The 18694-nt window shown below is 44.8% G+C and overlaps 1 protein-coding gene across 1 annotated transcript in view; it reads right to left on the bottom strand.

Annotated features, from left to right (window-relative positions):
• LOC135365894 (uncharacterized) overlaps nucleotides 1–18694 on the bottom strand; it is a 73068-nt gene that overhangs the window by 11335 nt on the left and 43039 nt on the right. The window contains exon 5 of the mRNA XM_064598573.1: nucleotides 16799–16881. Coding sequence (XP_064454643.1) covers nucleotides 16799–16881 — 83 coding nt within the window. The remainder of the gene's footprint in view (nucleotides 1–16798; nucleotides 16882–18694) is intronic.

Genomic DNA, 18694 nt, shown 5'->3' with positions numbered 1-18694 from the left:
GCTGCTCAGCTCTCAAAGCTCAGCCCCAAAGCTCCTCAAAGCCCTCACCTGCTCAGATCTGAGCAGTTCCTTTAGTTGATTTTACCTTTTCATGGCAGGAATGCATTCGTCATTTCATGGGCCGTCAAAAGGTTTGTATAATCGGTTAAACAAGTCTGCGCTCTTAAGTCGGGGTTCTGTCGAAGAATTTTGTGGAGTTTCACTCTAATTCGTGACTTGCTGTGGTTGAATCTATCACGTTACCGAACTTATATCTGCAATCACCTGTCATGGATGATGTCTTCTATACTCAAAGCGATGGTGTTTCAATTGAGTCATCTAACTTCCTGATACTGCAATGCGTACTCCTGTTCGGAAGGTGGTGCCGCAGTGGGTCCCTGTGTTGACGACACTATCACTGTGTGTAATAGCAAGGCCCTGCGGGACACTTTGAAGCAGAAAGTCTTTTCGAGTGCGCCTAAGCTGAATTGCCCAGCGAAGGAAAGTTACTTTATTTTATATTTTTTTTATTTGACATTACGCACTGAGCAGGGGCTGTTTTTGGAAATACGGGAAAGTGAAGCATAGGCCTGTGTAGGAATGAGAGAGGATTCCAAGTTGTGGGGACTGAACCTCCGTGTGCATCAGTGGCCGCGAGCCAGAATGTTGAGCACGCGCTGTTAGCCGCTTCGTCCGGCGTCAGGAAACGCCGCTATAACTTTTCTCCCATCAAGAATCTGTTACTCTAAGCTAGTAAAAAAAAAGAAAAAAAAAGGAAACGATAGAGGGGGCTGGTGAAATCATTATTAGATAATGCGGTGAAGAAGCCTCGTTGCCCTTTAACGGCGAATGACTTCTCTAAGACGATGGGTATGCTGCTCAAAGGCAGGTTGTTAAGAACCGTTAAATCTCCATTCGTTATTGTCACGTTTCGAGTCACGTTCAATGAGCCCAATGGATACGGGAAGAACTATAGTGTCTCCGTTTTATCACCAAGTTTTTTGCGCAATTTAAGAGCAATTGCTGCTCCATGGGGCTTGCTGCTTGGTTTTAATAGGACTTTCAGGTTAGATCGTCTTATACCCCAAACACACTGATACAGGAACCACGTCGCATGCAATGGTGATTAGGCAGCGATTGTGATCGCCTTCAGGTGCGAGTCTCGGCGACAGAGATCAACAACGCAGACACTTGTCCCCCGTTCGCGAACATGGGGCGCGTTCGAAAACCTACTCGAGTCAACTCGGGAGTAGCTCTCTACCCGAAGCGCCGTTCCAAAATCGGGTCGAGTCTCGATGACGTCACTACCCGCGTTCCAAGACAAGGTAGAGTAACCAGAGAGTTAACTCGATTCAACTCTCCTCCGCAGGCCGGTCAGGGAAGGTTCGCTCGAGTAATGGCGTCATGCTTTTATCGTCTGCTCTTTTCCGCAAAAGGGCAGTATCGAAACCAGCTGAACGTCTGGTTGTCGAAAAGCCTCGATCTCCACGACGGGTTATCAATACACAACTGGACACGGAAATGGCAACACTCTTCCGATGCGGATTGTGTGACATGGTTTTTGAGGACCAGGAGAACGCCCAAAGGCATGTGAGCCGGATACGTTATTGCGCAGCATTATTATTGTTATTACTTTTGTGTGCGTGTGTCCGAAACGGGATTTTAAAAGTAATATTACTTTTCTTTACCTTCACAGTTGTAAGATGGTTTGTCGGTACGTTCGTGTGAACAGGTTTCAGATAAAATATGTACCATAGGCGCAGGCTAGCTGGTGGATAAATGCCTGGGTGGAACTTGGATGAATTCTGAGCTGCGGAAGAAAGGGACAACACGACAGAACTCTGTCACGAATTTCCCGTCTTTTCGCCAGAGCTCAGACTTCTTTCAAGGTGAATGAAACAGGAGGCTTTTGCGCGCTTCGCGATACGTGTACTATCAGAACCGCTTCATCGCGCTATGATTTCGTGTTTTGTTTCAGCGGTTCAGCTCATATTCGACACCGAATCCCGCGGACATTTCCCAAGCATGCAATGGCCGATGGCCGACGGTTGGCAAAAGGTCGGATGACAGTTGACCCTTTCGGCCATCCAACGTTGGCGCAACGTTGCATAGTGATAGGCAGAGCGAGGATTGGAAAGCCGTCGGCCGGGGTACAGATCCGTATCAAGAAACGAGCTCGTTGGCAAAGCACATGCCCAAGCTTAGACCGCCTGGGGGAGAGGGTAACGTAGAATGGTGTAGTGCTACATAAGTTCGACTTTCGATGGACCAAAGGAATTTCTCAAAACTAAAGTTTTAAGAAACAGAAGCGTTACCTTCATGGCGAATTAATACGACATGAAATTCATCGTTTCAGTGTAGTTTGTGTACACGCCAACTTAAACTTAGACACCTCACCCTTCATTTTGACACACACGCAAACAGGACTCTGGAATTTGCGGAAGCTCGCCAGACAAGCTATGTATAGCATCTGTTTTTCCTCAAGAAACACATGTGTTGTGAGTTTGGTCGTATTGTGGTCTCGGGCATCTTACGGGCTTTTTTTTATAGTTTTAAAAAGTTCTTTATTTTTTGCATTTTGAAACGTCGTGCTCACTTGTCGTTGTGGGAAATACGAGCAGAACAAACAAATAATGATATATCATTATAAGTCCCAAATGTCAGTTGTCTTACACCGCGAGACAACTGAGTATGACAATGAGCGACGCTGCAGGAATGCTTTGGTCTGTATCTTGGCACAAGCTTGGTACAACGCAGGCTGGCCAATGCTTGGCAAATGATTTGCCAGGGTACAGATCAGTATCGAGAAACAAGCTTGTTGGCCGATGATGTACCAAGCAAGGCCAGGTTCAGTATCGAGAAACAAGCTTGTTGGCCGATGATGTACCAAGCAAGGCCAGGTAGGCCAGCCTAACTATTGCCAAGCTTGGCCCAACCTTTGTTCGTTGCTTGGGTTCCGTGACCCTAACCACGCCCGCACTACAACATCAGTTCCAGGATTCCAACCAGCAGCTTCCACCTTTTGTATTTTTCATCTTCTGTCGTCATGATGTTAACACTTTCCTTTTTTTTTACTACCCAATGCAACGGGATCTATCCACTTCATGCATTTGGGGTAGCTAATGGTACGTGCAGTCTTACGTTCCACAAACAATTAACAAATAAATGGCGGCAATGTCAGCTGCTTTTCCCTTTCATTCTCCAACGGAGGGGCTTAAGAATAATTCAGCAGTGTCTTGGAAGAAATAATACGATACAAGCAATCTCTGAATGTAACTGTCCAGTAGTAACTACATACACAAAGTGCTGAAAAAGCCAAATGCCCACTGGGCCGACAAGACAGAGTTCAACTATGTCCGACGGGGCATGGCGACTCCTGTAAACAGCTCACAATACGTTCCCTGTCGTCGTTATAGTCGTCCTCTCTGTAAAATAATACCCCTGACACACGGGCATATTCAGGACCTCTTATCTCAAGGCCTTTTGGAAATTCCACAATTGAAATTGAAAACACTCACGCAGCACTGTTTCGCGCTCTCTGCGGCATCAAACTTGTTGCCCTATCTACTAAAACAGTTGAGATAGAAGGCCGTAAATGTGCCCGTATGACAAGGGTATTAATCTTACGCGCGCGAGATGACAGCGTTGGTGACACCGGCCTCCATCTTAACTCGGTCGGAGTCCCCATGCGTTCCCAAAGCTACTCGACCGGGCGCGTACTCTGTGGTCACATGGTACATCTCGGTCATGTGACTTACTCGACGCGAGGGTTTGTTTTGGAACGCACGCATGATTACACACGTCAAGGAGGGTTAGCGCAGGCGCAGTGGCTTCCTTAAACCCTCGCCTTCTCTCTACTCGCACTGCCGGTTCCGGGTTGGCAAGGTAGCGGCGATGACAGCGGCCCGCACGAAGAAAACAACATCGACAAACGCCGAAACAGATGAAATCGCATTTGTATTAATGTGAATTTCTTTCAAGTAGGCATCCTGGACCAGTGTTTTCTTTTCATTTTTAAATTCTGGGGGTATTGTGTAACGCTTCCACCAGACAGCTGAAAATGAAAAGCAAGATGACGAACGTGAAGTGCGGACGGTACGACGTGCCCAGCGGGATTACGCCGACCAGGAGTGCGGACCGATCCAGATTGTATGCGACAATGCGTGTGGGATATTACACAGTCTCCGAAGTGCAATGTGAATCGTGGAAAGAATCACACGCACAAACACTTTCTTGCGATGCCTGCGAAAATTTTACAGCGACAGCTGTGAATGGTTCAATTTCGCGCCAGTCCCGTACGTCGCGTCGCCGAAAACCCGGCAAGATTATGCGAAGAAACGAGATATCTTTACAGAGAAGGCTGCTTTCTCGTTTCTCGTTGACCACTTGCAACCCTTCCCACGTGAAGCCATTTTTTGCAGTTACAAGTGGCCTATACGAAGCCATCTCAATTTGAAACCACTTTGAACCACGTTGTACGTAAGTTGTTTAAAGTGGAAAGTGTTTCATAAACTATTTGGGACTGCAGACGTTTTTTTCGCCTGGTTGGTGACTCCGACTGGGTATGGTAGCCGGAGCCACCGGTCATCCTAAAGCGACGAGGGTTTACCGGTGGCTCCACTTCCAAGGAGATGCCGCATAAACAGATCTGTCGCTGTCCTTCATTTCGTGCCACTATGACTTGCACCATATATGTCATTTTTTCTGTGTGTGTTCAATGTGGAATTGTATATATTGTGTATTTGCAATAATGAAAGATTACGGCAGCACTAACACTGTCCCGACTCCGACTTAGCGGCTCATTAATTGTGAACCCCCCTGGAAGGAAACTTCCACTGTTTCGAGGCAGCCTATTCGGCGCGATATCCAACAGTATCGCCAGCATGTGCCTGCCCCATAAACTGCTCTTAGTGTGGACACGCGGCTGGAGCCGTGATTTCACTGTGACCGTCGAGCCCAAAAATGTGCATCGAACGCAATGTTTCTGGTAGGGGTGTGCGAATATTCAAAATATTCGATATTCGTACTGAATAACGGTACCGCGCTATTCGTATTCGAACTGAATAACACTTCATCGAATACTCAAATATATTCCAAGTTCCGCAAGCTGGCTTCAACTCATGCCTCTGAGCGTATGGCGAAGCCTACTTTACAATTCTGCGCCTCAAATACATCCTGCAAGGTTGCTTCACCTCATGCTTCTAAATGTTAGGTGAAGCTTACTTTACAGATTTGCGCGTGCGGATTTGACGATATCCTGCAAGCTGGCTTCGCGTCATGTCTCCGAGCATCAGGCAAAGCCTAGTTTACACTTCTGTCAGTGCCGCGGGGTTGCAGGCATGGTTTAAAAGTGCGACTTGAGGGATCACTGAAAATTGCTACTTTTGAGAAATATATTTTAGCAAATGTTGGCAGGGATGTTAAAGGTAGTTTAATTATTTTTAGCTTTGGCTGGACTAGCTATGACGCCATAGAAAGAGGGATTTAATCACACAGCCAGCTACAGGGGTTATGTCTGGAATTACAATTTTCAAGACAATTCTAGCAAAAATGTATTCATCAATGGAATATGTGTATATAGTTCGCAGTCAGCCTAACAAACTACAACTGAGCACCAGGTTTCAATGCAAGCTTTTGCTTACTATTCAGCAATAAGCACACATTTTTGTGTGGTACTCGACATTATTCGATTCGCTACTACTCGAAGATTTTACTATTCGATTCGTATTCGATTCGAACCCAAAAATCACTATTCGCACAGCCCTAGTTTCTGGGCATCCAGCTATTCATATCGTTTCAGAATGAGTTCAAATGGCTTTATGCAGGACTGTTTTCACTTGTCCAGTTCCTCCACCAGGCTCCCATAGCAGGATATAGAACGTGCATCTCTTCCAGTACGCAAGTTCCTCACTTCATCGTCTTTCTAATTTAATTGCAAAATTATGACGAATCAAGGCCAGTTCCCACATACAGTGCTTCGCTTTATAGCGCTAGAAAATAGCACTCAATATGTTGCGCAGTTTTTCTGCCTGCCGTTCTCACATACAACCAAGCACATAGCGCTATCCTGCTGGAGTCACGAGATATCTCATTGTGACGTGATGCACCGGTGCCACCGTGATTGCCTACTGTCGGCGTCGGGTATCCGCAGCATCAACGGGGATGACACTTTCGATGCTGTGATCGCGATACCAGATATAGTAACCAAACACCCATGCATTGGCAGATGAAACTCGTGGCCATTTTCACGTCGTCGTCGTCGCATTCCCGTCTCTTGGAGTGATCAGAAGCAAAACAAACCCCAGCTTCCGCGACGGCACGGCTGAAAGAAGCTCACGATTGGTTAACGCAGACTCACCGCTCAAAACAGCGCTAGAAAAGTTGACCGGGGCTCTACTTCGACAAGAGCGCTTTTATAGCGGTTCGTAGCAATGCGAGGAGGAAAATATAGGGAATTTTCTAGTGCTATGTACCAAAGCGCTATATGTGGGAACTGGCCTTTATAGCGGTTCGCAGCAATGCGAGAAGGAAAATATAGCGAATTTTCTAGTGCTATGTAGCAAAGCGCTGTATGTGGGAACTGGCCTTTATAGCGGTTCGTAGCAATGCGAGGAGGAAAATATAGCGCAATTTTCGAGCGCTATGTAGCGAAGCGCTATATGTGGGAACTGGCCTTTATAGCGGTTCGTAGCAATGCGAGGAGGAAAATATAGAGAATTTTCTAGTGCTATGTACCAAAGCGCTATATGTGGGAACTGGCCTTTATAGCGGTTCGCAGCAATGCGAGAAGGAAAATATAGGGAATTTTCTAGTGCTATGTAGCAAAGCGCTGTATGTGGGAACTGGCCTTTATAGCGGTTCGTAGCAATGCGAGGAGGAAAATATAGCGCAATTTTCGAGCGCTATGTAGCGAAGCGCTATATGTGGGAACTGGCCTTTATAGCGGTTCGTAGCAATGCGAGGAGGAAAATATAGGGAATTTTCTAGTGCTATGTACCAAAGCGCTATATGTGGGAACTGGCCTTTATAGCGGTTCGCAGCAATGCGAGAAGGAAAATATAGGGAATTTTCTAGTGCTATGTAGCAAAGCGCTGTATGTGGGAACTGGCCTTTATAGCGGTTCGTAGCAATGCGAGGAGGAAAATATAGCGCAATTTTCGAGCGCTATGTAGCGAAGCGCTATATGTGGGAACTGGCCTTTATAGCGGTTCGCAGCAATGCGAGAAGGAAAATATAGGGAATTTTCTAGTGCTATGTAGCAAAGCGCTGTATGTGGGAACTGGCCTTTATAGCGGTTCGTAGCAATGCGAGGAGGAAAATATAGCGCAATTTTCGAGCGCTATGTAGCGAAGCGCTATATGTGGGAACTGGCCTTTATAGCGGTTCGTAGCAATGCGAGGAGGAAAATATAGGGAATTTTCTAGTGCTATGTAGCAAAGCGCTATATGTGGGAACTGGCCTTTATAGCGGTTCGCAGCAATGCGAGGAGGAAAATATAGGGAATTTTCTAGTGCTATGTAGCAAAGCGCTATATGTGGGAACTGGCCTTTATAGCGGTTCGTAGCAATGCGAGGAGGAAAATATAGCGCAATTTTCGAGCGCTATGTAGCGAAGCGCTATATGTGGGAACTGGCCTTTATAGCGGTTCGTAGCAATGCGAGGAGGAAAATATAGGGAATTTTCTAGTGCTATGTAGCAAAGCGCTATATGTGGGAACTGGCCTTCATAGCGGTTCGTAGCAATGCGAGGAGGAAAATATAGCGCAATTTTCGAGCGCTATGTAGCGAAGCGCTATATGTGGGAACTGGCCTTTATAGCGGTTCGTAGCAATGCGAGGAGGAAAATATAGGGAATTTTCTAGTGCTATGTAGCAAAGCGCTATATGTGGGAACTGGCCTTTATAGCGGTTCGCAGCAATGCGAGGAGGAAAATATAGGGAATTTTCTAGTGCTATGTAGCAAAGCGCTATATGTGGGAACTGGCCTTCATAGCGGTTCGTAGCAATGCGAGGAGGAAAATATAGCGCAATTTTCGAGCGCTATGTAGCGAAGCGCTATATGTGGGAACTGGCCTTTATAGCGGTTCGTAGCAATGCGAGGAGGAAAATATAGGGAATTTTCTAGTGCTATGTAGCAAAGCGCTATATGTGGGAACTGGCCTTTATAGCGGTTCGTAGCAATGCGAGGAGGAAAATATAGCGCAATTTTCGAGCGCTATGTAGCAAAGCGCTATATGTGGGAACTGGCCTTTATAGCGGTTCGTAGCAATGCGAGGAGGAAAATATAGGGAATTTTCTAGTGCTATGTAGCAAAGCGCTATATGTGGGAACTGGCCTTTATAGCGGTTCGTAGCAATGCGAGGAGGAAAATATAGGGAATTTTCTAGTGCTATGTAGCAAAGCGCTGTATGTGGGAACTGGCCTTTATAGCGGTTCGTAGCAATGCGAGGAGGAAAATATAGCGCAATTTTCGAGCGCTATGTAGCGAAGCGCTATATGTGGGAACTGGCCTTTATAGCGGTTCGTAGCAATGCGAGGAGGAAAATATAGGGAATTTTCTAGTGCTATGTAGCAAAGCGCTATATGTGGGAACTGGCCTTTATAGCGGTTCGCAGCAATGCGAGGAGGAAAATATAGGGAATTTTCTAGTGCTATGTAGCAAAGCGCTATATGTGGGAACTGGCCTTCATAGCGGTTCGTAGCAATGCGAGGAGGAAAATATAGCGCAATTTTCGAGCGCTATGTAGCGAAGCGCTATATGTGGGAACTGGCCTTTATAGCGGTTCGTAGCAATGCGAGGAGGAAAATATAGGGAATTTTCTAGTGCTATGTAGCAAAGCGCTATATGTGGGAACTGGCCTTTATAGCGGTTCGTAGCAATGCGAGGAGGAAAATATAGCGCAATTTTCGAGCGCTATGTAGCAAAGCGCTATATGTGGGAACTGGCCTTTATAGCGGTTCGTAGCAATGCGAGGAGGAAAATATAGGGAATTTTCTAGTGCTATGTAGCAAAGCGCTATATGTGGGAACTGGCCTTTATAGCGGTTCGTAGCAATGCGAGGAGGAAAATATAGGGAATTTTCGAGCGCTGTGTAGCAAAGTGCTATATGTGGGAACTGGCCTTCATGCCGGTGCTGCTCTCGTCCTTGAGGTCAAGGGAGCTTCATGGAAGACAGAAAATGGCGGGCATGCACTGAAAAATTACAACAACAACGTCCGCCATGCGCGAACATGCCACTGCCAGTCGCAAACAAAGTGGAAACACTGATATGACGAGGAGCGCGGCATGTCCGTTCCATCGAAGAGCCAGGCAGAGAACTTAACCGCCATGCTTTTTTCTCCCGTAGAAATCATGCATCTGCTCCCCTAGCGGTTACTGTGTGAACTAATTTAAAGGCAAAATTATTAAGAATCGTGTCATCGCTACCATGATCCGGAACAAGGGTGTAGCAGCACTATCTTCATCGTCAAGAGAAGAATGGTACTGCTTCAAGAAGAAGCCCCGCTGTCAAAAAATAAAATAAAAAATAGAGCGTCCAGCAAGATGCGTCAACAGAAGAAAGCATGCTTCATAAGACAGAACTGGATGGGGCAGCTCTGGGCATCTCTGGACATTGCACAACGAGTACTGCCACGCGAGGAAATATACAGCCTCACATGACTGCTACATCACAAAGAAAAGCAAGCACAAAAAAAAAACACCGGACAGTAGAGTTCGCCTAAAGAAAATACACAACAACAAAGTGGAAAAGAGAATCACCAGCATCAAAATATTTCCACGCACACAGCAGTCAGTCAAAAAATAAAAAAAAGAGAGAAATGGTCCTCATCGTAAGTCCACTCGACACAAAATCAACCAGAATGGGCGCACACCATCCACAAGTGCGGAGCCACACGTCCTTGTCCTTCGAGAGGCGATCAGAGAACCAGAGTGCAGAGATCTGAACACTGACGCCCTCTTGCTGGTCTCACTCATTTGTCCTGACGTGATCCCACTGACGCTACACTCTTTTTTCCACTAACGGTCAACGCAGGTCCTACGAGCAGAATCAATTTACGCCACTGTTGTGTCCGCTCAGCCAGACATCCCATTCCAGAATCCTTTATTGATAGCGACTGCAACACTGCAACACTTGAGTAAGACCTGTGTGCGTTGGAAGGCTTACAAAACAAAAATCATCCTATGGTTCGATTACCTACGAACTCGCCATGAATTGAAAGCTTCATGGGGAAACCGAACTTAAGACGCAAACCAACTGCAACACTTGAGTAAGACCTGTGTGCGTTGGAAGGCTTACAAAACGAAAATCAACCTATGGTTCGATTACCTATGAACTCGCCATGAATTCAAAGCTTCATGGGGAAACCGAACTTAAGACGCAAACCAACTGCAACACTTGAGTAAGACCTGTGTGCGTTGGAAGACTTACAAAACGAAAATCAACCTATGGTTCGATTACCTATGAACTCGCCATGAATTGAAAGCTTCATGGGGAAACCGAACTTAAGACGCAAACCAACTGCAACACTTGAGTAAGACCTGTGTGCGTTGGAAGGCTTACAAAACGAAAATCAACCTATGGTTCGATTACCTATGAACTCGCCATGAATTCAAAGCTTCATGGGGAAACCGAACTTAAGACGCAAACCAACTGCAACACTTGAGTAAGACCTGTGTGCGTTGGAAGGCTTACAAAACGAAAATCAACCTATGGTTCGATTACCTATGAACTCGCCATGAATTCAAAGCTTCATGGGGAAACCGAACTTAAGACGCAAACCAACTGCAACACTTGAGTAAGACCTGTGTGCGTTGGAAGACTTACAAAACGAAAAGCAACCTATGGTTCGATTACGTATGAACTCGCCATGAATTCAAAGCTTCATGGGGAAACCGGACTTAAGACGCAAACCAACTGCAACACTTGAGTAAGACCTGTGTGCGTTGGAAGGCTTACAAAACGAAAATCAACCTATGGTTCGATTACCTATGAACTCGCCATGAATTCAAAGCTTCATGGGGAAACCGAACTTAAGACGCAAACCAACTGCAACACTTGAGTAAGACCTGTGTGCGTTGGAAGGCTTACAAAACGAAAAGCAACCTATGGTTCGATTACGTATGAACTCGACATGAATTGAAAGCTTCATGGGGAAACCGAACTATAGATGCAAACCAATTGCAACACTTGAGTAAGACCTGTGTGCGTTGTAAGGCTTACAAAACGAAAAGCAACCTATGGTTCGAATACGTATGAACTCGCCATGAATTGAAAGCTTCATAGGGAAATCGAACTAGAGACGCAAACCAATTGCAACACTTGAGTAAGACCTGTATGCGTTGTAAGGCTTACAAAACGAAAAGCAACCTATGGTTCGATTACGTATGAACTCGCCATGAATTGAAAGCTTCATAGGGAAATCGAACTAGAGACGCAAACCAATTGCAACACTTGAGTAAGACATGTGTGCGTTGGAAGGCTTACAAAACGAAAAGCAACCTATGGTTCGATTACGTATGAACTCGCCATGAATTGAAAGCTTCATAGGGAAATCGAACTAGAGACGCAAACCAATTGCAACACTTGAGTAAGACATGTGTGCGTTGGAAGGCTTACAAAACGAAAAGCAACCTATGGTTCGATTACGTATGAACTCGCCATGAATTGAAAGCTTCATAGGGAAATCGAACTAGAGACGCAAACCAATTGCAACACTTGAGTAAGACATGTGTGCGTTGGAAGGCTTACAAAACGAAAAGCAACCTATGGTTCGATTACGTATGAACTCGCCATGAATTGAAAGCTTCATAGGGAAATCGAACTAGAGACGCAAACCAATTGCAACACTTGAGTAAGACATGTGTGCGTTGGAAGGCTTACAAAACGAAAAGCAACCTATGGTTCGATTACGTATGAACTCGCCATGAATTGAAAGCTTCATAGGGAAATCGAACTAGAGACGCAAACCAATTGCAACACTTGAGTAAGACATGTGTGCGTTGGAAGGCTTACAAAACGAAAAGCAACCTATGGTTCGATTACGTATGAACTCGCCATGAATTGAAAGCTTCATGGGGAAACCGAACTATAGATGCAAACCAATTGCAACACTTGAGTAAGACCTGTGTGCGTTGTAAGGCTTACAAAACGAAAAGCAACCTATGGTTCGAATACGTATGAACTCGCCATGAATTGAAAGCTTCATAGGGAAATCGAACTAGAGACGCAAACCAATTGCAACACTTGAGTAAGACCTGTATGCGTTGTAAGGCTTACAAAACGAAAAGCAACCTATGGTTCGATTACGTATGAACTCGCCATGAATTGAAAGCTTCATAGGGAAATCGAACTAGAGACGCAAACCAATTGCAACACTTGAGTAAGACATGTGTGCGTTGGAAGGCTTACAAAACGAAAAGCAACCTATGGTTCGATTACGTATGAACTCGCCATGAATTGAAAGCTTCATAGGGAAATCGAACTAGAGACGCAAACCAATTGCAACACTTGAGTAAGACATGTGTGCGTTGGAAGGCTTACAAAACGAAAAGCAACCTATGGTTCGATTACGTATGAACTCGCCATGAATTGAAAGCTTCATAGGGAAATCGAACTAGAGACGCAAACCAATTGCAACACTTGAGTAAGACATGTGTGCGTTGGAAGGCTTACAAAACGAAAAGCAACCTATGGTTCGATTACGTATGAACTCGCCATGAATTGAAAGCTTCATAGGGAAATCGAACTAGAGACGCAAACCAATTGCAACACTTGAGTAAGACATGTGTGCGTTGGAAGGCTTACAAAACGAAAAGCAACCTATGGTTCGATTACGTATGAACTCGCCATGAATTGAAAGCTTCATAGGGAAATCGAACTAGAGACGCAAACCAATTGCAACACTTGAGTAAGACATGTGTGCGTTGGAAGGCTTACAAAACGAAAAGCAACCTATGGTTCGATTACGTATGAACTCGCCATGAATTGAAAGCTTCATAGGGAAATCGAACTAGAGACGCAAACCAATTGCAACACTTGAGTAAGACCTGTGTGCGTTGGAAGGCTTACAAAACGGAAAGCAACCTATGGTTCGATTACGTATGAACTCGCCATGAATTGAAAGCTTCATAGGGAAATCGAACTAGAGACGCAAACCAATTGCAACACTTGAGTAGGACCTGTGTGCGTTGTAAGGCTTACAAAACGGAAAGCAACCTATGGTTCGATTACGTATGAACTCGCCATGAATTGAAAGCTTCATAGGGAAATCGAACTAGAGACGCAAACCAATTGCAACACTTGAGTAAGACCTGTGTGCGTTGGAAGGCTTACAAAACGGAAAGCAACCTATGGTTCGATTACGTATGAACTCGCCATGAATTGAAAGCTTCATGGGGAAATCGAACTATAGATGCAAACCAATTGCAACACTTGAGTAAGACCTGTGTGCGTTGGAAGGCTTACCAAACGGAAAGCAACCTATGGTTCGATTACGTATGAACTCGCCATGAATTGAAAGCTTCATAGGGAAATCGAACTAGAGACGCAAACCAATTGCAACACTTGAGTAAGACCTGTGTGCGTTGTAAGGCTTACAAAACGAAAAGCAACCTATGGTTCGATTACGTATGAACTCGCCATGAATTGAAAGCTTCATGGGGAAACCGAACTATAGATGCAAACCAATTGCAACACTTGAGTAGGACCTGTGTGCGTTGGAAGGCTTACCAAACGGAAAGCAACCTATGGTTCGATTACGTATGAACTCGCCATGAATTGAAAGCTTCATAGGGAAATCGAACTAGAGACGCAAACCAATTGCAACACTTGAGTAAGACCTGTGTGCGTTGTAAGGCTTACAAAACGAAAAGCAACCTATGGTTCGATTACGTATGAACTCGCCATGAATTGAAAGCTTCATGGGGAAACCGAACTATAGATGCAAACCAATTGCAACACTTGAGTAAGACCTGTGTGCGTTGGAAGGCTTACCAAACGGAAAGCAACCTATGGTTCGATTACGTATGAACTCGCCATGAATTGAAAGCTTCATAGGGAAATCGAACTAGAGACGCAAACCAATTGCAACACTTGAGTAAGACCTGTGTGCGTTGTAAGGCTTACAAAACGAAAAGCAACCTATGGTTCGATTACGTATGAACTCGCCATGAATTGAAAGCTTCATGGGGAAACCGAACTATAGATGCAAACCAATTGCAACACTTGAGTAGGACCTGTGTGCGTTGGAAGGCTTACAAAACGAAAAGCAACCTATGGTTCGATTACGTATGAACTCGCCATGAATTGAAAGCTTCATGGGGAAACCGAACTATAGATGCAAACCAATTGCAACACTTGAGTAAGACCTGTGTGCGTTGGAAGGCTTACCAAACGGAAAGCAACCTATGGTTCGATTACGTATGAACTCGCCATGAATTGAAAGCTTCATAGGGAAATCGAACTAGAGACGCAAACCAATTGCAACACTTGAGTAAGACCTGTGTGCGTTGTAAGGCTTACAAAACGAAAAGCAACCTATGGTTCGATTACGTATGAACTCGCCATGAATTGAAAGCTTCATGGGGAAACCGAACTATAGATGCAAACCAATTGCAACACTTGAGTAAGACCTGTGTGCGTTGGAAGGCTTACCAAACGGAAAGCAACCTATGGTTCGATTACGTATGAACTCGCCATGAATTGAAAGCTTCATAGGGAAATCGAACTAGAGACGCAAACCAATTGCAACACTTGAGTAAGACCTGTGTGCGTTGTAAGGCTTACAAAACGAAAAGCAACCTATGGTTCGATTACGTATGAACTCGCCATGAATTGAAAGCTTCATGGGGAAACCGAACTATAGATGCAAACCAATTGCAACACTTGAGTAGGACCTGTGTGCGTTGTAAGGCTTACAAAACGAAAAGCAACCTATGGTTCGATTACGTATGAACTCGCCATGAATTGAAAGCTTCATGGGGAAACCGAACTATAGATGCAAACCAATTGCAACACTTGAGTAAGACCTGTGTGCGTTGGAAGGCTTACCAAACGGAAAGCAACCTATGGTTCGATTACGTATGAACTCGCCATGAATTGAAAGCTTCATAGGGAAATCGAACTAGAGACGCAAACCAATTGCAACACTTGAGTAAGACCTGTGTGCGTTGTAAGGCTTACAAAACGAAAAGCAACCTATGGTTCGATTACGTATGAACTCGCCATGAATTGAAAGCTTCATGGGGAAACCGAACTATAGATGCAAACCAATTGCAACACTTGAGTAAGACCTGTGTGCGTTGGAAGGCTTACCAAACGGAAAGCAACCTATGGTTCGATTACGTATGAACTCGCCATGAATTGAAAGCTTCATAGGGAAATCGAACTAGAGACGCAAACCAATTGCAACACTTGAGTAAGACCTGTGTGCGTTGTAAGGCTTACAAAACGAAAAGCAACCTATGGTTCGATTACGTATGAACTCGCCATGAATTGAAAGCTTCATGGGGAAACCGAACTATAGATGCAAACCAATTGCAACACTTGAGTAGGACCTGTGTGCGTTGGAAGGCTTACAAAACGAAAAGCAACCTATGGTTCGATTACGTATGAACTCGCCATGAATTGAAAGCTTCATGGGGAAACCGAACTATAGATGCAAACCAATTGCAACACTTGAGTAAGACCTGTGTGCGTTGGAAGGCTTACCAAACGGAAAGCAACCTATGGTTCGATTACGTATGAACTCGCCATGAATTGAAAGCTTCATAGGGAAATCGAACTAGAGACGCAAACCAATTGCAACACTTGAGTAAGACCTGTGTGCGTTGGAAGGCTTACAAAACGAAAAGCAACCTATGGTTCGATTACGTATGAACTCGCCATGAATTCAAAGCTTCATGGGGAAACCGAACTAGAGACGCAAACCAACTGCAACACTTGAGTAAGACCTGTGTGCGTTGGAAGGCTTACAAAACGAAAAGCAACCTATGGTTCGATTACGTATGAACTCGCCATGAATTGAAAGCTTCATAGGGAAATCGAACTAGAGACGCAAACCAACTGCAACACTTGAGTAAGACATGTGTGCGTTGGAAGGCTTACAAAACGAAAAGCAACCTATGGTTCGATTACGTATGAACTCGCCATGAATTGAAAGCTTCATAGGGAAATCGAACTAGAGACGCAAACCAACTGCAACACTTGAGTAAGACATGTGTGCGTTGGAAGGCTTACAAAACGAAAAGCAACCTATGGTTCGATTACGTATGAACTCGCCATGAATTGAAAGCTTCATAGGGAAATCGAACTAGAGACGCAAACCAATTGCAACACTTGAGTAAGACATGTGTGCGTTGGAAGGCTTACAAAACGAAAAGCAACCTATGGTTCGATTACGTATGAACTCGCCATGAATTGAAAGCTTCATGGGGAAACCGAACTAGAGACGCAAAGCAACTGCAACACTTGAGTAAGACCTGTGTGCGTTGGAAGACTTACAAAACGAAAAGCAACCTATGGTTCGATTGCGTATGAACTCGCCATGAATTGGAAGCTTCATGGGGAAGCCGAACTGGAGATTGGAACTGGAAATCCATTGCGAGGAAAAGAATATCACATAATTGTGTCTCTGTCCAAGGAAACCTGCCCGTGCTTTAAATCCCGGCACTCTCTGAATTTTTCGACGACTGTCATATTTGAATTATGCATGAAGGCTTGTACGTTACAAAGACAGCTTTCAGTGTTTTCATTTTTGCCATTTTTGTCGTGCATTATATGTTTTGCGTGCTCAGTAGACTGCCGTTCAAAAGTCACTTACGTTTTTGCGGCATCATAAACTTTTCCAGTGACAGTCGTAACAGCTCCGACTTGTACATATCCCGGATCACCAGGATAATCTTCCTGCAGGGAAAGTAGTTGTGGTTACGCTTGCGACTGTGTGAAGCCGTTGTACGCAGTACGGTATCGTGCATCAATATTATCATCATTCCCGTACATGGCTGTCTTAATAACTGTTATGCAACCTGTCGAGCTAGTGATAGCTGTGCTCCAAACACTGAATTTACGTGCAACCTCTTACAAGATCAAACTCTGGAAGTAGAGTTACGCTATAGCGTTACATGGTTACGTACATGCTTAACACATGGTTAATACATGGTTACATGGCTAACGCTATAGCGTTACGTACATGGGCTTGAAAACGCTGCTGCGAGTATTTGAGTGGCAAGTCTATGATAGAAAGGAGATGAGAAAATAACAGAATATTGTAATCTAAGCCTGAAGGCACAATCGGAAATAAGGGAAGGAATGAAGTGTATGTTGTTATACATATGCATAATATTGTTTCACCTGTAAAGTGATATTGAATTTCTTGCGTGATTATGAATTTCTAACTGGCTACGTACTCGGCGGAGGATTGTCGGACTTTCGGCAATTACCTTCTGCAAAACTTTCGCTACCATCGAGGAAGGCTTTGGACACTCTTTAATTGCGGGAAATTTATTTTTTCAATTGAACTTTGAAAATCGCCAAGCGAACCTCTTTTTTTTTTACAGAAACATGAAGTCCTCCACGGAACGTGAAGCCAACAGAGGGAAAAATGGCGATTTGTGGGCGGTATAGGCCATAGGAAATGCATGGTGTGAGAATTTGCTTTGCTTCAAACTTTTTTTCTACAATGTGTGAGCATATGAAAAAAATATGGATAAAACTTCAGGCGAGTGACTACAAGTCTGCAAAGGTTGAAGCACCAGAGACATTATCTTGTGTTTTTAAAACGCGATCAAAATGGGTAACCTTTCCTAAATTCACCCTGTAGACAGAAGTATAATTTTCTTACTCACCTTCCCCAGAGGTCTCAAAATTTCCCCACACATTAAAGGGAAGAAAGAGAACGCGATTCATACTCCGTTGCCTCCAGCGTCATTGATCCCAACACAGGAAGCTCGACAACGCGGAGCGGCCTCCCATTGATCTCCTCAAATGATATCTCATGGCGATTGGTTCTGCATTGGCAGCCTTCTTGCAAAGGAGAGGGAAGCGCCAATTGGGTTGTTTGTTTGTTTTTGTGGCAAATCGCAAACGACGCAAGTGACGGGACTCTCGCGCCTTCCGTCTGTCATTGCGCCAGGTGTGCACCCCTCGTGTTTAACCCCGTATTCGTGGGCGACACACACATTCGTGCTGGCTTTTTCTTTTTTTTTTCTTCGGAATATGACGCAAACAATGACGCTACAGCAGACCTCGGCAAAAAGACTCATGCGTACGATACATCACGATATGCACAATCACAATCACCGAAGCGAAGAGTCTGACGTGATTGCAATCATTTCGACGAGGGACTTGCGATTATCATAAGCATGGCTGATGCAACATGAATCAGGAGGGAAGTTTTTACGGTTGCGCTCAGCTGCGCAGGGACATCCAATCCAGGGGCATCCAATGTATTCTTCCGTAGACGAAAGCATGCTGGGCGAACGCAATGCAGCCTGGACACGTCTCGGTCGCACGTGACAGCAAACGTCAAGGCACACGTGACCTTAAAGATGGCGGCGGCCGTGATCGGCGGCCAAACCGACTGTAAACAATGCGGTTGTTGTTTCTGGACGACTTTTTGAATGTTTTTCGATCACGGTAATTATTTTTATCCGATAATCTCACAATAAAACGCGCAGTTTTACACACAAAGCCTCGTATTGTTGACAACTTCCAAGGA

This window comes from Ornithodoros turicata, chromosome 8, assembly GCF_037126465.1.
Source record: "Ornithodoros turicata isolate Travis chromosome 8, ASM3712646v1, whole genome shotgun sequence".
NCBI classification, from domain to species: domain Eukaryota; kingdom Metazoa; phylum Arthropoda; class Arachnida; order Ixodida; family Argasidae; genus Ornithodoros; species Ornithodoros turicata.
The sequence above is the reverse complement of the archived record's forward strand: the minus strand, read 5'-3'. Positions and strand labels throughout refer to the sequence as shown.